General features: G+C 45.4%; 1 protein-coding gene across 1 annotated transcript; it reads left to right on the top strand.

Annotated features, from left to right (window-relative positions):
- Positions 1–15,896: 15,896 nt before the first annotated feature.
- LOC120044099 (NLR family CARD domain-containing protein 3-like) lies at positions 15,897–25,901 on the top strand (the record flags this gene model as incomplete). The annotated part of the gene is made up of 6 exons (XM_038988688.1): positions 15,897–16,116; positions 16,560–18,345; positions 18,611–18,784; positions 24,420–24,585; positions 25,020–25,023; positions 25,162–25,901. Coding segments are annotated over 6 exons (2,907 nt in total), but the record flags the coding sequence as incomplete, so codon positions are not given.
- Between the last annotated feature and the right edge of the window lie 240 nt (positions 25,902–26,141).

Genomic DNA, 26,141 nt, shown 5'->3' with positions numbered 1-26,141 from the left:
CTCCAGGTCTCCTTGGAGCGCTGTACCCATTCCTCCACCGCAGGAGCCTCGGTCTGGCTCGGATGCCATGGTGCCAGGACCGGCTGGTACCCCAACACACACTGAAAGGGGGACACGTTAGTAGAGGAGTGGCGTAGTGAGTTCTGGGCCATCTCGGCCCAGGGAATGTATCTCGCCCACTCCCCTGGCCGGTCCTGGCAATACGACCACAGAAACCTACCCACCTCCTGGTTCACTCTCTCCACCTGCCCATTACTCTCGGGGTGATAACCAGAGGTCAGGCTGACCGAGACCCCCAGACGCTCCATAAACGCCCTCCATACTCGGGACGTGAACTGGGGGCCCCGATCAGAAACGATGTCCTCCGGCACCCCGTAGTGCCGGCAGACGTGGGTGAATAAGGCCTCCGCAGTCTGTAGGGCTGTAGGGATACCGGGCAACGGGAGGAGACGGCAGGACTTAGAAAACCGATCCACAATCACCAGAACCGTAGTGTTCCCCTGAGACGGGGGAAGATCTGTCAGGAAATCTACGGATAGATGAGACCATGGCCGTTGTGGAACGGGGAGGGGTTGCATCTTCCCTCTAGGAAGGTGCCTAGGAGCCTTACTCTGGGCGCATACCGAACAGGAGGAGACATAAACCCTAACGTCCCGAGCTAAGGTAGGCCACCAATACCTCCCCCGAAGGCTCCCCACTGTCCTCGCCACCCCAGGGTGACCCGAGGAGGGTAGGACGTGAGCCCACCGAATCAGTTGGTCCCGAACACCAAGCGGCACGTACTTCCGCCCCGCCGGACACTGAGGAGGCGCGGGTTCCGCCCGTAGCGCCCGCTCAATGTCCGAGTCCACCTCCCATACCACTGGTGCTATCAGCCTCGAGGCGGGAAGGATGGGAGTGGGTTCGGTGGACCTATCCTCCGTGTCGTAAAGGCGGGACAGTGTGTCAGCCTTTACATTTTGGGAGCCTGGTCTATAGGATAACGTAAACCGGAACCGGGTGAAGAACATGGCCCACCTTGCTTGACGTGGGTTCAGTCTCCTAGCTGCCCGAATATACTCCAGATTCTGGTGGTCGGTCCAGATGAGAAAGGGGTGCTTAGCCCCCTCAAGCCAGTGTCTCCACACCTTCAGAGCCCTGACCACCGCTAACAACTCCCGGTCCCCCACATCATAGTTACGCTCCGCTGTGCTGAGCTTCCTAGAGAAGAAAGCGCAGGGGCGGAGTTTTGGTGGCGTACCCGAGCGCTGTGATAGCACGGCACCGGCCCCAGCCTCGGATGCGTCCACCACCACTATGAATGCTAGAGAGGGGTCCGGATGCGCCAACACAGGTGCATCCGTGAACAGCGCCTTCAACCTGTTGAAAGCTCCGTCCGCCGCTGCTGACCACCGCAACCGCACCGGGCCCCCCTTTAGCAGTGAGGTAATGGGAGCCGCTACTTGGCCAAAACCCCGGATAAATCTCCGGTAGTAGTTGGCAAAACCCAAAAACCGCTGCACCTCTTTTACCGTGGTCGGAGTCGGCCAATTACGCACGGCCTTAATGCGGTCACTCTCCACCACCACCCCCGAGGTGGAAATGCGATAACCCAGGAAGGAGACGGCTCGTTTGGAGAACACACACTTCTCAGCCTTGACGTATAGGTCATGCTCCAGCAGTCTACCAAGCACCTTGCGTACCAGAGATACATGCGCGGCGTGAGTAGCTGAGTAGATCAGAATGTCATCGATATACACAACCACGCCCTGCACGTGCAGGTCCCTGAGAATGTCGTCTACAAAGGATTGGAAAACGGCTGGAGCATTCTTTAACCCATACGGCATGACGCGGTACTCATAGTGGCCCGATGTGGTACTAAATGCGGTTTTCCACTCGTCTCCTTTCCGAATACGCACCAGACTGTACGCGCTCCTGAGGTCCAGTTTTGTAAAGAACTGCGCTCCGTGAAATGATTCCACCGCCGTAGCGATGAGAGGTAGTGGGTAACTAAACCCCACTGTGATGGCATTTAGACCTCTATAATCAATACACGGACGCAAACCTCCCTCCTTTTTCTTTACAAAAAAGAAACTCGAGGAGACGGGTGAGATGGAGGGCCGAATGTACCTCTGTCCCAGAGACTCCGTGACATATGTCTCCATAGCCAACGTCTCCTCTTACCGTGGCGAGAGAGTGACTGGGAAGGCACCGTGTTATGCGGTGAAGCGCACGGTGTCCCCAGTGCGCACGCATAGCCCGGTGCGCTACATAGCAGCTCCTCGAATCGGCCGGGCTAGAGTGGGCATCGAGCCAGGAGGGATGATGCCGGCTCAGCGCATCTGGTCTCCAGTGCGTCTCCTCAGCCCGGGGTATACTGCACCAGCCCTACGCATGGTGTCCCCGGTTCGCCAGCACAGCCCAGTGCGGCCTGTTCCAACTCCCCACACTTGCCGGGCTACAGGGGGTATCCAGCCAGGACGAGTTGTGCAGGCTCATTGCTCGAGACCTCCAGTGCGCCTCCACGGCCCAGTGCATCCGGTGCCTCGGCCAAGGACAAGGCCTCCTGCATGTCTCCCCAGCCTGGTGAGTCCTGTGCCTTCTCCCAGAGCCAGGCCTCCTGTGTGTCTCTCCACTCCAGTGATGATCCATGGCACGAAGCCTCCAGTGATGATCCATGGCAAGAAGCCTCCAGTGATGATCCATGGCACGAAACCTCCAGTGATGATCCATGGTAAGAAGCCTCCAGTAATGATCCATGGCACAAAGCCTCCAGTGATGATCCATGGCACAAATCCTCCAGTGATGATCCATGGCACGAAGCCTCCAGTGATGATCCATGGCAAGAAGCCTCCAGTGATGATCCATGTCACGAAGCCTCCAGTGATGATCCATGGCACGAAGCCTCCAGTGATGATCCATGGCACGAAGCCAGTGATGATCTTTGCCACGAAGCCTCCAGTGATGATCCATGGCACGAAGCCTCCAGTGATGATCCAGGGCACGAAGCCTACAGTGAGGATCCATGGCACGAAACCTCCAGTGAGGAGTTATTGTACGAGGCCTCCAACGAAGGCCGTCAGTGTTCCAGAGTAGATAGTGTTCCAGAGTAGAGAGTGTTCCAGAGTAGAGAGTGTTCCAGAGTAGAGAGTGTTCCAGAGTAGAGAGTGTTCCAGAGTAGAGAGTGTTCCAGAGTAGAGAGTGTTCCAGAGTAGAGAGTGTTCCAGAGTAGAGAGACACACAGTAGCAACTGTAATTGAGTACTGACAGTGTCTGCTGTGGCAGGTGGGAAGGTGCAAATTACCTGAAAAATATCTAATTTCTCAATGTTCTAATCTCTCAATCTCAAAGTGCACCAAATTCATGCATTTAGCTGTTGAAATGCCCCGGACCCCAATACTGGCTTTGGGCTAAGCCCCCAATGTCTTCAAATCCTAGAAAAGCCCCTGGACAGGCCTCACTCCAGTTACAGCTACAACCACCACCACCGACTACCACTGCTGCTACCTCTGAGAGAGAGTAACTTCTACCCCTGGAGAGAGAGGAGTTGCTACCCCTGGAGAGAGAGGAGTTGCTACCCCTGGAGAGAGAGGAGTTTCTACCCCTGGAGTGAGAGGAGTTGCTACACCTGGAGTGAGAGGAGTTGCTACCCCTGGAGTGAGAGGAGTTGCTACCCCTGGAGAGAGAGGAGTTGCTACCCCTGGAGAGAGAGGAGTTGCTACCCCTGGAGAGAGAGGAGTTTTTATCCCTGGGGTGAGAGGAGTTGCTACCCCTGAGAGAGAGGAGTTGCTACCCCTGGGGAGAGAGGAGCTGTTACCCTGAGAGAGAGGAGTTGCTACCCCTGGGGAGAGAGGAGCTGTTACCCTGGGGAGAGAGGAGTTTCTACCCCTGGGGAGAGAGGAGCTGTTACCCTGAGAGAGAGGAGTTGCTACCCCTGGGGAGAGAGGGCTGTTACCCTGAGAGAGAGGAGTTGCTACCCCTGGAGAGAGAGGAGTTGCTACCCCTGAGAGAGAGGAGTTGCTACCCCTGAGAGAGAGGAGTTGTTACCCCTGGGGAGAGAGGAGCTGTTACCCTGGGGAGAGAGGAGTTTCTACCCCTGGGGAGAGAGGAGTTGCTACCCCTGAGAGAGAGGAGTTGCTACCCCTGAGAGAGAGGAGTTGCTACCCCTGGGGAGAGAGGAGCTGTTACCCTGGGGAGAGAGGAGTTTCTACCCCTGGGAAGAGAGGAGTTTCAACCCTGGGGAGAGAGGAGTTTCTACCCCTGGGGAGAGAGGAGTTTCTACCCCTGGGGAGAGGAGCTGCTACCCCTGGGGAGAGAGGAGCTTCAACCCTGGGTAGAGAGGAGTTTCTACCCCTGTGGAGAGAGGAGCTTCGACCCCTGGAGAGAAAGGAGTACTACCCCTTGGGAGAGAGGAGCTGCTATTAGGAGAAACTTCGACCCTGCTCGGGAAATGCTTGCCAGGAGCTTCAGTGACGAAGACTGCTCAACTTGCTGATGTTTCACAATATGCCATGGTTGTCTCAGTAACCAAGTCCCAACCCAATTGAACACTTATGGGAGATCTTATGGACACTTATGGAGCTGTGCCTGAGACAGCGTGTTCCACCAACATCAACAAAACACCAAATTACGGAATTTCTTGTGGAGGAATGATGTCGCATCCCTCTAATAGAGTTCCAGACACTTGTAGAGTGTATTTCAAGGCGTATCTACACCAAGGAGCATTGTTCTGGCGGCTCATGGTGGCAAAACGCCCTATTAAGACACTATGTTGGTGTTCACTTTATTTTGGCAGTTACCTGTAGGTGTATGTCGCTCATTGCTGCAATTCATCTGTTGTTGTACTTTATGCTAGTCTACATTGACATAGATCTGTTGTTGTACTTTATGCTGGTCTACATTGACATAGATCTGTTGTTGTACTTTATGCTGGTCTACATTGACATAGATCTGTTCATGTACTTTATGCTGGTCTACATTGACATAGATCCGTTGTTGTACTTTATGCTGGTCTACATTGACATAGATCTGTTGTTGTACTTTATGCTGGTCTACATTGACATAGATCTGTTGTTGTACTTTATGCTGGTCTACATTGACATAGATATGTTGATGTACTTTATGCTGGTCTACATTGACATAGATCTGTTGATGTACTTTATGCTGGTCTACATTGACATAGATATGTTGATGTACTTTATGCTGGTCTACATTGACATAGATCTGTTGATGTACTTTATGCTGGTCTACATTGACATAGATCTGTTGTTGTACTTTATGCTGATCTACATTGATATAGATCTGTTGATGTACTTTATGCTGGTCTACATTGACATAGATCTGTTGTTGTACTTTATGCTGGTCTACATTGACATAGATCTGTTCTTGTACTTTATGCTGGTCTATATTGACATAGATCTGTTGTTGTACTTTATGCTGATCTACATTGACATAGATCTGTTGTTGTACTTTATGCTGGTCTACATTGACATAGATCTGTTCTTGTACTTTATGCTGGTCTACATTGACATAGATCTGTTCTTATACTTTATGCTGGTCTACATTGACATAGATCTGTTCTTGTACTTTATGCTGGTCTACATTGACATAGATCTGTTCTTGTACTTTATGCTGGTCTACATTGACATAGATTTCATACAATCATGTCTCTTACATATATTCTAATGCCTCAAATGAAAGTTTCATTGATGAGTCAGTTGGTACTAAAATATTATATTTCTTGAAACTTTTGAGCCAATGATATGGTTCTGTACATTTCTGTTTAATTTAGTAAATGTTTAATTTGTTCCATTGGTTGGCTGTGTCTGTGTGTGTGTGCGTGCGTGCGTGCGTGCGTGCGTGCGTGCGTGTGTGCGAGAGAGAGAGAGAGAGAGAGAGAGAGAGAGAGAGAGAGAGAGAGAGAGAGAGAGAGAGAGAACAGGCAGAACCTGATATGTAAATTAGTTGAGCAAACAAAAGTATCTTTCGATGACCGAAGGATCATTCCAGACTCTGCTAACCCTAACCCTAACAATTAAAGGTAAGACGACGATTGTTATGGTTATTCATATAGTTGATGATATTGTTGTGTGTATTAATATAGTTGATGATATTGTTATGTGTATTCATATAGTTGATGATATTGTTATGTGTATTCATATAGTTGATGATATTGATATGTGTATTCATATAGTTGATGATATTGTTATGTGTATTCATATAGTTGATTATATTTTTGGTTGACAGACTGTTATAATAGTCCTACTCTCCTTAAAATGTATTTGATGTAAATTAGATGCGGGGGGTGAATTTGTTCCGTGCCCACCTGTGTTCCCCAGGGTGATCTCCTACTGTATCATAGGACTATAGGCGTGTCTTCTCAAAACAGGCTTAAAACACAACAAACAACACACAAACATGTTCTCTTTCTAATATACTGTTAACTCTTTTCACTCAGGAAGGTATTTTGTGTGAAAGAGAGACAAATAAATAGCAACTTACACTTCCTCAAAACAGGTTGTGTGTATTCCTTAGAGCTCACCGTAGCAAAACGTTTGGCAACTTAAACCGTTTAGGTCACCTTGTACGGCGTTTGGAGCAAATCGTTTATGCATTGTTGCAAAACTTGTGGCTGCGGTGTAAACTAATGAATACGACCCAGGTAGTAGCCTATGACTCGGTTTGTTGATGCCTGCCTGATGTTGAAACCTGAGCGTAGCCTGGGGGGTGTACTATGATGCAAGCTAGATATACTGGTTTTCTAAAGCTAGCTAGCTTCAGTTAGCTTCACATTCCAGCTCAAAGCCTCATCCATAGGAATGTGCAGAGCGCTAGTCATCAGGAAGGTGCTCTCAGCAGAAGGGAAAAATATAAAATGACTTGACAGTTTAATCATACAAAATGGCGCTAACTGGACGTGAGCAAGTCAAATTCAATCAGTGGAGGCTGCTGAGGGGAGGACGTTCCACCTACTCCAGCCATTACCACAAGCCCGTTCTCCCTAAATAAGGTGCCACCAACCTCCTGTGAATTCAATATATCAATATTTATTCATCATAATTCCACATTTTGTATAATAAATGGAATTGTATCATAGTTCAACTATAGTGTAGTGATCTATACAACTTCCGGTGTGCGTTTACTGTGAACACTGAGGGTGTACCCGCCTCAGTTACAGTTTTAACAGTGATCAAGTAGGCTATTTGATCACAATGTAGGCCTACCAGAGTGGCCTACAATCAAAAACAATGTAAAAAAGGCATCCAATAACATTTAACATGGAAATAGCTGTTCTATCATTCGGTGTACAGTAGCAGCCAATGTGTGGTTTTCTACATTCAATGAGACCTTTTAAAAAACATGCAGAGCTTGACTTTAACCTGTTTATCTACTTGTCCTTCACGCAAGGAGGTGACTGAAAATGTTGTGGTGTTTGATGCAAGAAACCACTTTACTAAATAAAATGCATCATTATTCCCACACCATTATTACACAGAATAAGAGTAAGGGTTGATTTAGAGTTGTCTTCTGGGTTCAGCCTTCTAGCTGCCTTCATCAATTGGCTGAAATGTAACAAATGACATGGCTTCAGAGTTGGGAGATAACCACTCCTAGTTTAAATCACCATGACAACCATGTCATTATTTCCCCAGAGCAGCAAGGGAATCTAGAGACTCAACCTTTGTAGAATCACAATCCCCTTTATTCACCTAGTACATTTAAACATACAGATGTAGGATCTTAATTTGAGAAAATATTTCTGCAGCAACAGGAAATGTGAATTATTATGTGGATTATAATTACTATACATTTTTGTGGGGTTTGATATATTGATATATTGCCTTTTTAAACCTCACATATATTTCCTGCATTGCATGAAAGTTATTCTGTAGTGGGGGGTGATCAAATTAAGATCTTACATCTGTACTCAGAATTTTACTTGGTGATATGGTGCTGCTAGTGACATTTAGAGACAGAATACAGATAGAGGAGTTTACACAACAGTTTATGTATAACATCATACATAAATAGCTAGAGTGAGCATTGATCTATAAGAGAATGAGCAGAGGATATACACATTTATACAACGGGTGGGTCTAATCCTGATTGCTGACTGGTTAAAACTGCATTCCAGTCTGTGTCTATTCCACAAATTACCACCGGATAAATATATTACATTAAATTCCTATATACTCTGTTCCATTTGACTGCGCAATCCACTATCTCATCAGCCCAGCCAGGCAATTTATACATTTGATGTCCACTGTAAAAAGCATCTAGACATTATCTCACATGTCTTTCTTTTTGTATAAACCTTGCTGTCTGTCTCTCCGACAACATTGTTTCAATATTCAAATTCCATCTTTAGCTGTCGCAAAGTAATGAACGTGTCATGAATCGGGATGAGACAGATTGGCAGGAAGCTTTTCTCAGCCAGCCGAAATCATGAATACAAAGAAAGTCTTTCCAGCTTCTATTTGAAGTTATTGTGTTAGCTGTGTTGTTGGCTAGCTCTTCTGAATAACAGTGTCCTGACGAGAGAGCACATATTCTATGCCAGGTGAAATTGTGCATCATTAGCTCATTGTTTTGGATGTATCCAAATAAATGTCACTAGAAAACAGCTTAAACAAACGCAAATGCAGCTACTTTGCTGTTATTCTGGCTGCACTCTTTGACGTGACTGTAAATTATCTGTAGTTGGCTAGCTAACAAGGGCAGAAGATAAGAACTTTGCCACCCAGTATGGGAATGGAACATTTAGAACGAACGACTGGGTCGCGTCCATAGATACAGAACGAAAGACTTAACTACTGGATTGCGTGTCTGGCAACCGAACTAATAAAACAAACGACCAGCCGGCTTGGGTATCAACACTAGATTTGTGTCAGAACTATATCTTGTGGAAGGATGAAATAGTATGAATAAATTCATCAATAAAGTTTTGAATGAAAATGTGTCAATCATTATTTAAATATGTTGGTAACCCATTGAACAAAAGTGATAATGCCCTCGAAACCGGTGTTTGGAGGATATTTTGGCACAGTTTGCCTTACAAAACCCGTGCCAATATATCTTCCAAACAACGGCTTTTCGGGCATTATCACTTAAATACAGTACAGTGGGTATACAGTTGATTTACATAAATATATCTAAGAGAGATAAAAAGAGTGCAAATGCAGTGCAGTTCTTTAGTGTCCAGTTCAGAGATGGCTTGATGTTCTGTGCAGCATAGAGTAGTAGTCCTTTAGTCTCTATGGGCCAGATGGCTGGTTGGAGAGGGCCACAGCACAGGGAAAGTAACTGTTCAGATGGGGGGTCTATAACATCTAATCGCATAGGTTTACAGCAGCTGACAGATGCAAAGTCAATGCCAAAAACTCAAATTGCCTTGGTTTAGATAAAGACAAGCTCTGTACAAATATAGGATCTTAATTTAATCACACTGTTGAAGGAATAATAATAATCTAATAGTTGTTAGGCTAAAGTGTAGAGCTGCTGCTTTCAAAGAGCGGGACTGTAACCCGGAAACGTATAAGAAATCTCGCTATGCCCTCCGATGAACAATCAAACAGGCAAAGCGTCAATACAGGACTAAGATCGAATCGCCCTGCTTATCGGATGTGGCAGGGCTTGCGAAATATTACGGACTACAAAGGGAAGCACAGCCGAGAGCTGCCCAGTGACACGAGCCTACCAGATGAGCTAAATAACTATGCTCGCTTCGAGGCAAATAACACTGAAACATGCATGGGAGCATCAGCTGTTCCGGATGACTGTGATATTGCTCACTGCATCCGATGTGAGTAACACCTTTAAACAGGTCAACATTTACAAGGCCTCTGGGCCGGACGGATTACCAGGACATGTACTCCAAGCATGCGCTGACCAACTGGCAAGTGTCTTCACTGAAATGTTCAACCTCTCCCTGTCTGAGTCTGTAATACTAACATGTTTCAAGCAGACCACCATAGCCCATGTGCCCAAGAACACTAAAGTAAACTGCCTAAATGACTACCGACCCGTAGCACTCACGTCTGTAGCCATGAAATGCTTTGAAAGGCTGGTCATGGCTCACATCAACACCATTATCCCAGAAACCCTAGACCCACTCCAATTTGCATACCGCACCAACAGATCCACAGATGATGCAATCTCTATTGCACTCGACACTGCCCTTTCCCACCTGGACAAAAGGAACACCTATGTGAGAATGCTATTCATTGACTACAGCTCAGCGTTCAACACCATAGTGCCCTCAAAGCTCATCACTAAGCTAAGGACCATGGGACTAAACACCTCCCTCTGCAACTGGATCCTGGACTTCCTGATGGGCCGCCCCCAGGTGGTAAGGGTAGGTAACAACACATCCCCACACTGATCCTCAACACGGGGGCCACTCAGAGGTGTGTGCTCAGTCCCCTCCTGTACTCCCTGTTCACCCACGGTTGCATGGCCAAGCACAACTCCAACACCATCATTAAGTTAGCTGATGACACAACAGTGGTAGATCACCAACAACGATGAAACAACCAATAGGGAGGAGGTCAGAGACCTGGCCGTGTGGTGCAAGGACAACAACCTCTCCCACAACGTGATCAAGACTAAAGAGATGATTGTGCACTACAGGAAAAGGAGGGCCGAGCACGCCCCCATTCTCTTTTTTTAATTTTTTTAAATTAAAATTTTATCCCCTTTTCTCCCCAATTTTCGTGGTATCCAATCGCTAGTAATTACTATCTTGTCTCATCGCTACAACTCCCGTACGGGCTCGGGAGAGACGAAGGTCGAAAGCCATGCGTCCTCCGAAGCACAACCCAACCAAGCCGCACTGCTTCTTAACACAGCGCGCCTCCAACCCGGAAGCCAGCCGCACCAATGTGTCGGAGGAAACACCGTGCACCCGCCCCCCTCGGTTAGCGCGCACTGCGCCCGGCCCGCCACAGGAGTCGCTGGAGCGCGATGAGACAAGGATATCCCTACCGGCCAAACCCTCCCTAACCCGGACGACGCTATGACAATTGTGCGTCGCCCCACGGACCTCCCGGTCGCGGCCGGCTGCGACAGAGCCTGGGCGCGAACCCAGAGACTCTGGTGGCGCAGCTAACACTGCGATGCAGTGCTCTAGACCACTGCGCCACCCGGGAGGCCCTACGCCCCCATTCTCATCGGCGGGGCTGTAGTGGAGCAGGTTGAGAGTTCCTTGGCGTCCACATCACCAACAAACTAACATGGTCCAAACACACCAAGACAGTCGTGAAGAGGGCCCGACAAAACCTATTCAGGAGACTGAAAAGATTTGGCATGGGTCCTCAGATCCTCAAAAGGTTTTACATCAGGACCTCTATACCAGGCAGTGTCAGAAGAAGGCCCTAAAAATTGTCAAAGACTCCAGCCACCCTAGTCATAGACTGTTCTCTCTGCTTCCGCATGGCAAGCGGTACCGGAGCGCCAAGTTAAGGTCCAAGAGGCTTCTAAACAGCTTCTACCCACAAGCCATAAGACTCCTGAACAGCTAATGAAATGGCTACCCAGACTATTTACACCCCCCGATACGCTGCTACTACTCCCTGTTATTATCTATGCATAGCCACTTTAATAACCCTACCTGCATGTACACAATTACCTCGACACCGGTGCCCACCGCATATTGACACATTGACTCTGAACCGGTACCCCCTGTATATAGCCCCACTATTGTTATTTACTACTGCTCTTAAATTATTTGTTTTTCTTATCTCTTACTTTTTTTGTATTTTCTTAAAACTGCATTGTTAGTTAGGGGCTTGTAAGTAAGCATTTCACTGTAAGGTTCACCTGTTGTATTCGGCGCATGTGACAAATACAATTTGATTTGATATTTGAGGGTTAAAAAGGCTTTTGAAAAATGTCCAGTAATTATAATCCAAATAATAATTCAAAATCAGCCAAGACCTCAGAAAAAAATGATAGACCCCCACAAGTCTGGTTCATCCTTGGGAGCAATTTCCAAACGCCTGAAGGTACCACGTTCATCTCTACAAACAATAGTACGCACGTATAAACACCATGGGACCACGCAGCCGTCATATCACTCAGGAAGGAGACGCGTTCTGTCTCCTAGAGATACATGTACTTTGTTGCAAAAAGTGCAAATCAATCCCAGAACAACAGCAAAGGACCTTGTGAAGATGCTGGAGGAAACAGGTACAGAAGTATCTATATCCACAGTAAAACGAGCCCTATATCGACATAACCTGAAAGGCCGCTCAGCAAGGAAGAAGCTACTGCTCCAAAACCGCCATAAAAAAGTCCGAGTACGGTTTGCAACTGCACATGGGGACAAAGATTGTACTTTTTGGAGAAATATTCTCTGGTCTGATGAAACAAAAATAGAACTGTTTGGCCATAATGACCATCGTTATGTTTGGAGGAAAAAGGGGGAGGCTTGCAAGCCAAAGAACACCATCCCAACCATGAAGCACGGGGGTGGCAGAATCATGTTATGGGGGTGCTTTGCTGCAGGAGGGACTGGTGCACTTCACAAAATAGATGGCATCATGAGGATGGAAAATGATGTGGATATATTGAAGCAACATCTCAAGACATCAGTCAGGAAGTTAAAGCTTGGTCGCAAATGGGTCTTCCAAATGGACAATGACCCCAAGCATACTTCCAAAGTTGTGTCAAAATGGCTTAAGGACAACAAAGTCAAGGTATTGGAGTGGCCATCACAAAGCCCTGACCTCAATCCTATAGAACATTTCTGGACAGAACTGAAAAAGTGTGTGTGAGCCAGGAGGCCTACAAACCTGATTCAGTTACACCAGCTCTGTCAGGAGGAATGGGCCAAAATTCACCCAACTTACTGTGGGAAGCTTGCGGAAGGCTACCCAAAACGTTTGACCCAAGTTAAGCAATTTAAAGCAATGCTACCAAATACTAATTGAGTTTATGTAAACTTCTGACCCACTGGGAATGTGATGAAAGAAATAAAAGCTGAAATAAATCATTCTCTATACTATTATTCTGACATTTCACATTCTTAAAGTAAAGTGGTGATCCTAACTGACATAAGACAGGGAATTTTTACCAGGATTAAATGTCAGGAATTGTGAAAAACTGAGTTTAAATGTATTTGGCTAAGGTGTATGTAAACTTCCGACTTCAACTGTACATTATAACTTAGCCTACATTACATAATATAAAATAACTTACTTGTTGCAAAAATCTTACTGAATGTATAAATTATTTCCTCCTCATATCAATGATTCCCATTTTAGCCCTTCTGTCTACATTCTCAGATTCGTTTAGAAAAGAACAAATTGACAGATAATAAATAGCCTACTTTTAGTGAATACAAATAAGTGTGAGACATGGCCTTGTGTTGCTGCACAGTCTATTACTACCTTAACAAACAGTGACTAATTATTATTAGTATTAGTGACAGTTACCATGGAGATGAGATGTCACAACTACATGTTCATGTGATTGCATTTAATAATCTGACTGTTTCAATGTGTCTGCTAGTAAATGTTTTTATTTCTGAGAGATAATGAATAAAAGAGAACATTTGACATTCAAGAATTAGTTGTCACTATGTTAACCACAACCAACATGCTGGATCTCTGTTTAGTTGTCACTATGTTAACCACAACCAACATGTTGGATCTCTGTTTAGTTGTCAGTGGTCTAAGATGAGTCTCTCTGGGGAGAGAGAGGAGGGGGGCCCTGCCTCTAAAATGAGTCTCTCTGGAGAACATGACACCACAGCTAAAAGGTGAGATGACAAGTTTGTTCATATGAAGAGTTTATTTCCAACATGCTATATCCCAATCACATTTGTTTTCATCAGAAATGATTGCTCATGGTTACTTTCTATCGGTTGGGTTGCCAGACACGCGACCCAGTAGTTAAGTCTTTTTGTTCTGTATCTATGGATGAGACCCAGTAGTTAAGTCTTTTTGTTCTGTATCTATGGATGAGACCCAGTAGTTAAGTCTTTTTGTTCTGTATCTATGGAAGCGACCCAGTAGTTAAGTCTTTTTGTTCTGTATCTATGGACGCGACCCAGTAGTTAAGTCTTTTTGTTCTGTATCTATGGACGCGACCCAGTAGTTAAGTCTTTTTGTTCTGTATCTATGGATGAGACCCAGTCGTTAAGTCTTTTTGTTCTGTATCTATGGACGCGACCCAGTAGTTAAGTCTTTTTGTTCTGTATCTATGGATGAGACCCAGTCGTTAAGTCTTTTTGTTCTGTATCTATGGACGAGACCCAGTCGTTAAGTCTTTTTGTTCTGTATCTATGGATGAGACCCAGTAGTTAAGTCTTTTTGTTCTGTATCTATGGATGAGACCCAGTAGTTAAGTCTTTTTGTTCTGTATCTATGGATGAGACCCAGTAGTTAAGTCTTTTTGTTCTGTATCTATGGATGAGACCCAGTCGTTAAGTCTTTTTGTTCTGTATCTATGGATGAGACCCAGTCGTTAAGTCTTTTTGTTCTGTATCTATGGACGAGACCCAGTCGTTAAGTCTTTTTGTTCTGTATCTATGGATGAGACCCAGTAGTTAAGTCTTTTTGTTCTGTATCTATGGATGAGACCCAGTAGTTAAGTCTTTTTGTTCTGTATCTATGGATGAGACCCAGTAGTTAAGTCTTTTTGTTCTGTATCTATGGATGAGACCCAGTAGTTAAGTATTTTTGTTCTGTATCTATGGATGAGACCCAGTAGTTAAGTCTTTTTGTTCTGTATCTATGGACGCGACCCAGTAGTTAAGTCTTTTTGTTCTGTATCTATGGATGAGACCCAGTCGTTAAGTCTTTTTGTTCTGTATCTATGGATGAGACCCAGTCGTTAAGTCTTTTTGTTCTGTATCTATGGATGAGACCCAGTCGTTCGTTCTAAATGATCCATTGCCAAACTGGGTGGCAATGTTCTTATCCCTTGCTAGCTAGCCAACTACAGATAACTTACAGTCACGTCAAAGAGTGCAGCCAGAATAACAGCAAAGTAGCTGCATTTCCATTTGTTTAAGCTGTTTTCTAGTGACATTTATTTGGATAAATCCATGACAATGAGCTAATGATGCACAATTTCACCTGACATAGAACATGTGCTCTCTCGTCAAGACACTGTTGTTCAGAGTGTAGTTTAAACTATCAAAGCAAATTTACCAACATTTCTGAAAACGGATATATAGCGTTTTGGAATGAAACTCTTCTTATGTTTCCCCATCTGAGTTCAGAGGAGATGAGAGATGTAATGTTTGTCTCTGTTGTGTTGAAGCCCAATCAAGCAGGAGAGACCAGCCTCCCCTGTACCCAGCTGTGTGTCCATGAAGAGTGACCGGTCTATGGGTATACCTATAATGTTTAGAGAGGGAGACTTTTCTACTGAACAAAGGTAAGAAGAACTCATGGGTCATGGTCAGTGAGTTAAACAACACTGTCTCTAGTCATTTCTACTCTCCCATTTTTGTATTTATTTTTGTTGTTTTCATAATCCATAGGTTAATCCTTTTTTCCATTTTCATAGTCCTAAAACAATATTAAACAACCACAACATTATGTGTGTGTGTGTGTGTGTGTGTGTGTGTGTGTGTGTGTGTGTGTGTGTGTGTGTGTGTGTGTGTGTGTGTGTGTGTGTGTGTGTGTGTGTGTGTGTGTGTGTGTGTGTGTGTGCGCACGCACTCCTTGGATGTTTTGTCCACAGAAACCAACAGGAGAGATCAGAGTCAGAGATTCTCAGTGGTCAGTCTTCCCAGAGTCATCAAACAGACCTGGCCTCCATATTCATTGTATGTGGTCCTGTTATGTACATTTGTTTTTGTTTACCTCAAGAAAAAGTTGATCTGTCAATCATTCATTAATGTGTTAATGAGAAAACATTTATTCTCTTGCTTAACTTATTTACTTTATTTATTTCAGATGCTTGAAGAGAATATTATGACATTTGTGAAGAACGAGCTGAAGATGTTCAAGAGGATTCTTAGTCCAGAACTCCCAGAAGGCTTTGAGAGTCAGAAGCAGGATAAGGAAGTGGTGGATGCTGAAGATGAGAAGCAGGAGAGCAGTGCCAGAGAGGGGGCTCTGAAGATCACACTGCACATCCTGAGGAAAATGAATCAGAAGGAGCTTGCTGACACACTGGAGAAAAGTAAGAGCTGTCTGCCTCATGTTGAATGCTGTTTAATAACAAACATTTAAAAGCTGTAACTAAAGTAGAGCTAAAGTAGCTGTGTAACTCAATGATATTGTACCAGACTTAACACAACACCAAGTGACCTCATCAAGTACAGTACCAGCAGGGATGTGTTGTGGTGATTCATTTAGACGAGAGTGAATTAATATAGATATATATAATATAGATAGACAGACAGAGAGAGAGGAACGAGACAACATGAATAATACCATCAATAATACCAATAATCATATGAATCAGTCACACATCATTATGAAAACATTTACACATTTATACAGGAAGTTACAGTAATAGACTAAATTATTACAATTTAAACATTATAGCACAGTCTAACAATACTGTAGGCATTAAATCAGAATAAATAATATTAATATCCTTTGTGTTGTTTCTTCATTCAGATGAGCTTGCTGTGATTTGCCAACGTGAACTCAAATCTAATCTGAAGAAGAAGTTTCAATGTGTATTTGAGGGGATCGCTAAACAAGGAAACCCAACACTTCTCAATAAGATCTACACGGAGCTCTACATCACAGAGGGTGGAACAGGAGAGGTCAATAATGAACATGAGCTGAGACAGATTGAGACAACAACCAGGAAACAAGGAAGACCAGAGACTGCAATCAAATGTAATGACATCTTCAAACCGTTAACTGGACAAGACAAACTTATCAGAACTGTGCTGACAAAGGGAGTCGCTGGCATTGGAAAAACAGTCTCTGTGCAGAAGTTCATTCTGGACTGGGCAGAAGGAAAAGCAAATCAGGATGTCCAATTTGTATTTTCATTCCCTTTTCGGGAGCTGAATTTGATGAAAGGGGAAAAACACACTTTGATTGAACTTCTCAATCACTTCTCAATGGAAACCAAAGAATCAAGAATCTCCAACTACGACAAGTACAAAGTTCTGTTCATCTTTGATGGTCTGGATGAGTGCCGACTGCCCCTAGACTTCCAGAAAAACAAGATCTGTTGTGACATCACAGAGTCAACCTCAGTGGATGTTCTGCTGACAAATCTCATCAAGGGAAATCTGCTTCCCTCTGCTCTCCTCTGGATAACTACCCGACCTGCAGCAGCCAATAAGATCCCTTCAGGGTGTGTTGACCAGGTGACAGAAGTACGAGGGTTCAATGACCCACAGAAGGAGGAGTATTTCAGGAAGAGATTCAGTGATGAGGACCTGGCCAGCAGAATCATCTCACACATAAAGACATCAAGGAGCCTCCACATCATGTGCCACATTCCAGTCTTCTGTTGGATTTCTGCAATAGTCCTTGAACCCATGCTGAAACATAAGAAAGAAGAGATGCCCAAGACTCTGACTGAGATGTACACACACCTTGTGGTGTTTCATACCGAACAGAAGAATGAAAAGTATCTTGGGAAAGAAAAGACAGGTCCACACTGGAATAAAGAGAGCATTCTGTCACTGGGAAAACTGGCTTTTCAACAGCTTGTGAAGGGTAATCTGATTTTCTATGAAGAAGACCTGAAAGAGGCTGGCATTGATGTCAATGAAGCATCAGTGTACTCAGGATTGTGCACACAGCTCTTTAAAGAGGAATGTGGGCTGTACCAGGACAAGGTGTACTGCTTCGTGCATCTGAGCATTCAGGAGTTTCTGGCTGCTGTGTATGTGTTCCTCTCATTCATCAACAACAATGAGAATCTAATGGCCAAACCACAATCAACGGTCATGAACTTTTATGTGAGGATCAAAAGTAAAGTCACTGTCTACAAGAGTGCTGTGGATAAAGCCTTACAAAGTGAGATGGGAAACCTGGACCTTTTCCTCCGCTTCCTTCTGGGCCTCTCACTGGATTCCAATCAGAAGCACTTACGAGGTCTTCTGACAAAGACAAGAAGCAGCTCACAGAGTCATGAAGAAACAGTCAAGTATATCAAGGAGAAGATCAGGGAGAATCTCTCTCCAGAGAAGTGCATCAATCTGTTCCACTGTCTGAATGAACTGAATGACCATTCTCTAGTGGAGGAGATCCAAAGCTACCTGAGATCAGGAAGTGTCTCCAGTGAAGAACTCTCACCTGCACAGTGGTCAGCTCTGGTCTTTGTGTTGCTGACATCAGAAAAGGAGCTGGATGTGTTTGACCTGAAGAAATACTCCAGATCAGAGGAAGGTCTTCTGAGGCTGCTGCCAGTGATCAAAGCCTCCAGAGCTGCTCTGTGAGTACATAAAACAACATTTAAGTACTAATCATCAGGAAGAAATATTCAGTTTAGAGAAAAATATGTATTATTGCATAACATATTGAATCAGTGCATTGCTGTTCACATTAGTATAACAATATGACCATACAATTCTAGGAGACGGAAGATGAATCTATATGTTGTTTGAGAGAATGAACCAATTGCATCTGCCATTGTCCTTCTACACTGCTGGTGTTAAATTAACAGTGAGTTTGAGAAATCATGATGATCTCTCTGTCAGGCTGTCAGGCTGTGGAGTCACAAACAAAGGCTGTGCTTCTCTGGTCTCAGCTCTGAAGTCAAACCCCTCACACCTGAGAGAGCTGGATCTGAGTAACAATGACCTGAAGGATTCAGGAGTGAAGCTGCTCTCTGCTGGACTGGGGAATCCCCACTGTAAACTGGAGACTCTGAGGTCAGTATTCCTGTAGTTGGTCAACAAGTAATAACTGTTCACCAGATCCATGTGTTTACCAGGCACACATAGTCCACACCATATGTGTTTGGACAGTGAAGCTTACAGACTTTAAATTTGGCACTATGCTCCAGCATTTTGGATTTGAGATAAAATGTTTCATATTAGGCGACAGTATAGAATGCCACCTTTTATTTGAGGTTAATGGTGAGAGGTAATTATGTTTTGTTGTAGCTTCTGTAACAATCTCACTCTTTAATATTAGTGATTCATTATTGATTTTTCTTTAATCATGGAAGTCACAAGCTTGATGTATTCATTACATAAAAAAAATATGTGACCAATTACTAAACTTTTGACAACTTTAATACACAATAAGTGAATTGGTCAGAATACTTTGACTTGTTCAAATAGGGGGACTAAATACATAAAGTGTTTATTTTTCTAAATGGTGAAACGGATATGTATGAAAATACCCTCAAATAAAAGGTGACATTATATACTGTTACCTTATATGAAACATTTGATCTCAAGTTGAAAATGATATAGTATAGAACCACATTTAAATGTTAGCTTCACTGTCAAAAGATGGCGCCGAAGAAGATGGCTGACGTCTTACTTCCTAATCAATTGTGTTATTTTGTTAATTTTTTGCGTTGTTTGTAACATATTTTTTTTAACTTATTTTGTACATAATGTTGCTGCTACCGTCTCTTATGACTGAAAATAACTTCTGGACATCAGAACTGTGATTACTCACCACGGACTGGAGGACGCTTTTTCCTTTAACGAGTAGGATATACTGCTCTCCCGGGAACAGGCCCAGATCCCCGTAATCTGCATGAAGAAAAGACGGAGGAAAAGAGAACGCAGATTGAGCTGCCTTCTGAGAATCCGTAGGCGATTACGATTATCCTACCAACGGGACATTAAGAACTGTAATATCTCATGTTTCACCGAGTCGTGGCTGAACGACAACACAGATAATATAGAGCTGGAGGGATTTTCAATGCACTGGCAGAACAGAGAAGCTACGTCTGGTAAGACGAGGGGTGGGGGTGTGTGTCTTTTCGTCAATAACAACTGGTGCGTGATGTCTAATATTAAAGAAGTCTCGAGGTATTGCTCACCTGAAGTAGAGTACCTTATGATAAGCTGTAGACCACACTATCTACCAAGTTCTCATCTATATTATTCATAGCCATTCATGCTGGCACTAAGACCGCACTCAACCAACTCTATAAGGCCGTAAGCAAACAAGAACATGTTCATCCAGAAGCTGCGCTCCTAGTGGCCGGGGACTTTAATGCAGGCAAAATTAAATCAGTTTTACCAAATTTTTACCCATGGATCGTCGCTGGAGGAACCGGGCCGTGGATTGCGCCGGAAGCTCTGGCCTGTAGATCGTCGCCGGAGGAACCGGACCGTGGATCGTCGCCGGAAGCTCCGGACCGTGGATCGTCGCCGGGGACTCCGGACCGTGGATTGTCGCCGGGGACTCCGGACTGGGAATCCTCGCAGGAGGCTCCAGACTGGGAACCCTCGCAGGAGGCTCTGGACTGGGAACCCTCGCAGGAGGCTCTGGACTGGGAACCCTCGCAGGAGGCTCTGGACTGGGAACCCTCGCAGGAGGCTCTAGACTAGGAACCCTCGCTGGAGGCTCCGGGCCATGGATCATCACTGGAGGCTCCGGACTGGGAACCGTCGCTGGAGGCTCCGGACTGGGAACCGTCGCTGGAGGCTCCGGACTAGGAACCGTCGCTGGAGGCTCCGGACTGCAGACCGTCGCTGGAGGCCTGGTGCGTGGAGCTGGCACAGGGCGTACCGGGCTGTGGAGGCGCACTGGAGGTCTGGAGCGTAGAGCTGGCACAGGGCGTACCGGGCTGTGGAGGCGCACTGGAGGTCTGGAGCGTAGAGCTGGCACAATGTGTCCTGGACAGATGACAACCTTCCAACGGCAAGTGCGGGTGGCTGGCACAGGACGCACTGGGCCGTGAAGGCGCACTGGAGGTCTGGAGCGTAAATCTGGCACAACGTGTCCTGGACAGATGACAACCTTCGCACGGCAGGTGCGGGGAGCTGGCACAGGACGTACCGGGCTGTGGAGGCGCACTGGAGACATGGTGCGTATAACCGGCACACATTGTACCGGAACGATGACACTCTCCTCAAAGCGAGTGCGGAGAGCTGGCACAGGTGGCATCGGACGGCTAACACGATCCTCAGGGCGACTGTCTTGCCTCTCCAGCCAAACCAACAGCTCTCTCTCATCACTCTCCTCAACTTTCACCAACCACTCCTCGCTCAATCTATCCCAATATTCCTCCTCGGTCTCTGACTCACCCCTCAGCTCCACCGACCACCCCGTGTGCCCCCCCCCCCATTGGTTTTGAAACCAATTCTTGGGCCTACGTCGTGGCCGCGAACCCCGGTGTCGTCGCTGTCCCTCCTTCGCTGCTTCCGCCTGCTTCCATGGCAGGCTTTTGTCTCCTGCCAGTATTTCGTCCCAAGTCCAGGATGTCCTCCACTCCTGGCTTTCCTCCCAGGCCCAGGATCCCTGCAACTCCTGGGCACGCTGCTTGGTCCGTGGGTGGTGGGATCTTCTGTCACAATCGTTGATGTAAAGATGGTCGGACCAAAGTGCAGCGTGGTTTGGGTTCATCATCTTTTATTATGTGAACCGGCACAAAAACAATAAAGAGCAAAGGAACAAATGTGCAGCTTTGTCGTGCTCAAAGGCAAAAATACAAAAACAAGATCCCACAACAAACAGGTGGGAAAAAGCTGCCTAAATATGATCCCCAATCAGAGACAACGATAGACAGCTGCCTCTGATTGGGAACCATACCAAGCCAGCCTAGAAATTAAGAAACTAAAATGCCCACCCTAGTCACACCCCGACCTAACCAAAATAGAGAATAAAGGATTTCTAAGGTCAGGGCGTGACAACAGGATTAAGATTGAATCCTACTACACCGGCTCTTACCCTCGTCAGATGTGGCAGGGCTTGAAAACTATTACGGACTACAAAGGGAAAACCAGACGCGAGCTGCCCAGTGACGCAAGCCTACCAGACGAGCTAAATACCTTTTATGCTCGCTTCGAGGCAAGCAACACTGGAGCATGCACGAGAGCACCAGCTGTTCTGGATGACTGTGTGATAATGCTCTCAGTTGCTGATGTGAGCAAGACCTTTAAACATTCACAAAGCCACGGAACAGATGGATTAAAAGGACGTGTATTTAAAGCATGTGGAGACCAACTGGCAAGTGTCTTCACTGACATTTTCAACCTCTCCCTGACTGAGTCTGTAATGCCTACATGTTTTAAGCAGACCATCATAGCTTGTGCCCAAGGAAGCATAGGTAACCTGCCTAAAATGTTTACCTGTAGCACTCACGTCGGTAGCCATGAAGTGCTTTCAAAGGCTGGTCAAGTTTCACATCAACAGCATCCTCCCGGATAGCCTAAACCCACTCCAATTCGCATGCAACCCCAACAGATCCACAGATGACGGAATCTCAATTGTGCTCCACACGGTCCTTTCCCACCTGGACAAAAGGAACACCTATGTGAGAATGCTGTTCATTGACTACAGCTCAGCGTTCAACACCATAGTGCCTATGATGCTCATCACCAAGCTAAGGACACTGGGACTAAATACCTCCCTCTGCAACTGGATCCTGGACTTCCTGACGAGCCGCCCCCCAGGTGGTAAGGGTAGGCAACAACACGTCTGCCACGCTGATCCTCAACACTGGGGCCCCTCAGGGGTGTGTACTTGGTCACCCACGACTGCGTGGCCAAACACGATTCCAACACCATCATTAAGTTTGCTGACGACACATAAGTAGTAGGCCTGATCACAGACAATGATGAGACAACCCATAGGGAGGAGGTCAGAAAACTGGCAGTGTGGTGCCAAGACAACAACCTCTCCCTCAATGTGGGCAAGACAAAGGAGCTGATCGTGGACTTCAGGAAAAGGAGGGCTGAAGAGACCCCCATTATTTTTATTTTTTTATATATTTTTTTATTTAACCTTTATTTAACCAGGTAGGCTGGTTGAGAATAAGTTCTCATTTACAACTGAGACTGGGCCAAGATAAAGCAAAGCAGTGCGACAAAAACAACAACACAGAGTTACACATAAACAAACGTACAGTCAATAACACAATAGAATAATCTATGTACAGTGTGTGCAAATGTAGAAGTGAAGGGAGGTAAGGCAATAAATAGGCCATAGAGGCGAAATAAATACAATTTAGCATTAACACTGGAGTGATATGTGTGCAGATGATGATGTGCAAGTAGAGATACTGGGGTGTAAAAGAGCAAGAGGGGAACTAATAATATGGGGATGAGGTAGTCGGGTGTGCTATTTACAGATTGGCTGTGTACAGGTACAGTGATCTGTGAGCTGCTCTGACAGGTGATGCTTAAAGTTAGAGAGGGAGATATAAGACTCCAGCTTCAGTGATTTTTGCAATTCGTTCCAGTCATTGGCAGCACAGAACTGGAAGGAAAGGCGGCCAAAGCAGGTGTTGGCTTTGGGGATGACCAGTGAAATATACCTGCTGGAGTGTGTGCTATGGGTGGGTGTTGCTATGGAGACCAGTGGGTTTGGCAACGAATATGTAGTGAGAGCCAGCCAACGAGAGCATACAGGTCGCAGTGGAGGGTAGTATATGGGGCTTTGGTGACAAAACGGATGGCACTGTGATAGACTACTTACAGTTTGCTGAGTAGAGTGTTGGAGGCTATTTTGTAAATGACATCGCCGAAGTCAAGGATGGGTTAACATCAACAGGACTGTAGTGGAGCGGGTTGAGAGTTTCAAGTTCCATGTCCACATCAACAACGAACTCATGGTCCAAACACACCAAGACAGTCGTGAAGAGGGCACAACAAAACCTTTTCCCCCTCAGGAGACTGAAAAGATTTGGCATGGGTCCCCCGATCCTCAAAAAGATCTACAGCTGCACCATCGAGAGCATCCTTACCGGTTGCATCACCGCCTGCTATGGCAACTGCTCGGCATCTGACCACAAGGCTCTACAGAGGGTAGAGTGCACGGCCCAGTACATCACTGGGGCCAAGCTTCCTGCCACCCAGGACCTATATAATAGGCGGTGTCAGAGGAAAGCCCATAAAATTGTCAGAGACTCCAGTCACCCTCGTCATAGATTGTTTTCTCTGCTATCGCACGGCAAGTGGTACCGTAGCGTCAAGTCTAGGACCAAAAGGCTCCTTAACAGCTTCTACCCCCAAGGACATAAGACTGCTGAACAATTAATCAAATGGCCACCTGACCATTACATAGACCTTTAATAATTCTTTATTTCGTTTTTTATTTTAGTTTATTTGGTAAATATTTTCTTAACTCTTCTTGAACTGCACTGTTGGTTAATGGCTTGTAATTAAGCATTTCACGGCAAGGTCTACACTTGTTGTATTCGGCGCATGTGACAAATAAAGTTGGATTTGATTTTGATTTGATTTTGTTTGGTGTGGACTGAATACTCAATACAATCTAAATATGATACCTCACTGTGTGTCTTTTGACTGATACTGCTTTTTAAATGGTCTGGTCAGTTAACAGTGTGTTTGTGAAATGGCAATGATCTCTTTGCAGACTGTCAGGCTGTCTAGTCACAGAGGAAGGCTGTGCTTCTCTGGTCTCAGCTCTGAGGTCAAACCCCTCACACCTGAGAGAGCTGGACCTGAGCTACAATCACCCAGGAGACTCAGGAGTCAGACTGCTCTCTGCTAGACTGGAGGATCCACACTGCAGACTGGAGAAACTCAAGTATGTAGAAGGTTTATGTCAATGTTCATATCAGACATGTTTAAGTTATCAGACTAGTTAAGACAAACATTCTTACCACCACTTGGACAAATTATATGCTGAGTGTGTGTGTGTGTGTGTGTGGGTTGACGTGTATCCCTCAATGACTGTCTGTTCTTCTGCTTACCGCTACAGTGTGGAACATGGTGGAGAGCACACAATGAAACCTGGGCCTAGAAAATGTGAGTGTTGACTGCTGTGAAGAATATGACTAAGAATAAGTCTTAATTCAAGTTAAGTCAAAGTCAAAGACCATCATTACTTACTTGATCATATTAAATATAAGCTGTAGTTCTACAGAAGCAGAAATCAGGGACACCAACGTTTATAAAGTGTAGCTTTGACAATGTGTGTGTCTGTGTATGTGTGTGGCATGTGTTACATTAGAAATGTGTGTGTGTTCATGCATGCATTAACTTCTCCTTTTGATACCTAGAAACATCTACATTAAATTAATTAGTGAAAAGTGAGTTAACATTCTAATGGAATGATGATGATTTCTAATATTGTGTCTGGTTTTATCCATCAGATGCATTTGATCTCACACTGGACCCAAACACAGTAAACAGACTCCTCTCTCTGTCTGAGAAGAACAGAAAGGTGACATGTAGGAGACAGGAGCGGCAGTATCCTGTTCACCCAGATAGATTTGAGGACTGTGAACAGGTGCTATGTAGAGAGGGTCTGACTGGGCGCTGTTACTGGGAGGTAGAGAGGAGTGGGAGAGGGGCTGTTATGGGAGTGACATATAAAGGAATCAAAAGGAGAGGAGGGGGTATTGACTGTGGGATTGGATACAATGACAAGTCCTGGACTCTGCTCTGCTCTGACAACAGTTACAAGGCCTGTCACAATAATAATCACACGACCATTGACATCCCCTCCTCCAGCTCCCACAGAGTAGGAGTGTATCTGGACTGGCCAGCCGGCACTCTGTCCTTCTACAGAGTCTCCTCTGACACACTGACCCACCTGTACACATTCAACACCACATTCACTGAGCCCCTCTATCCAGGGTTTAGGGTTTATGATGTTAACTCCTCAGTGTCCCTGTGTCAGATGGTCACTGTGTCAAACACAACATGATGTTTCACTCTAATCATGTGTTTTATGTTTGATCACAATATGACATTTAAATACATGGAGTAACACAAACCAGTTTGGACCAGTTTATTCCTTTAAATAATAACCATGGTAACTCTGTGTCTGTATCTTTCTGTGATCCTGCGCCCTGTGAGAACACACACACACTGTACACACACACACTGGACTCACACACACAAGTAACGGACACACACACACACGCACTAGACACACATACAAATACTGGACACACATACTGGACACACACACACGCACTGGACACACACTGGACACACACTGGACACACACACACACACACACTCGTACATAAATTGCGCCGGAGAAGAAGGCAGACGTTCTACGTGTCTCCAACCGATTGTGTTTTTTTGTTAGTTTGTTTGCGTTGTTTGTAACTTATTTTTTAAC

This window comes from Salvelinus namaycush, chromosome 3 (genome assembly GCF_016432855.1).
Source record: "Salvelinus namaycush isolate Seneca chromosome 3, SaNama_1.0, whole genome shotgun sequence".
In the NCBI taxonomy this organism is placed as follows: Eukaryota; Metazoa; Chordata; class Actinopteri; order Salmoniformes; family Salmonidae; genus Salvelinus; species Salvelinus namaycush.
This window is presented reverse-complemented; position numbering and strand designations above follow the sequence as displayed.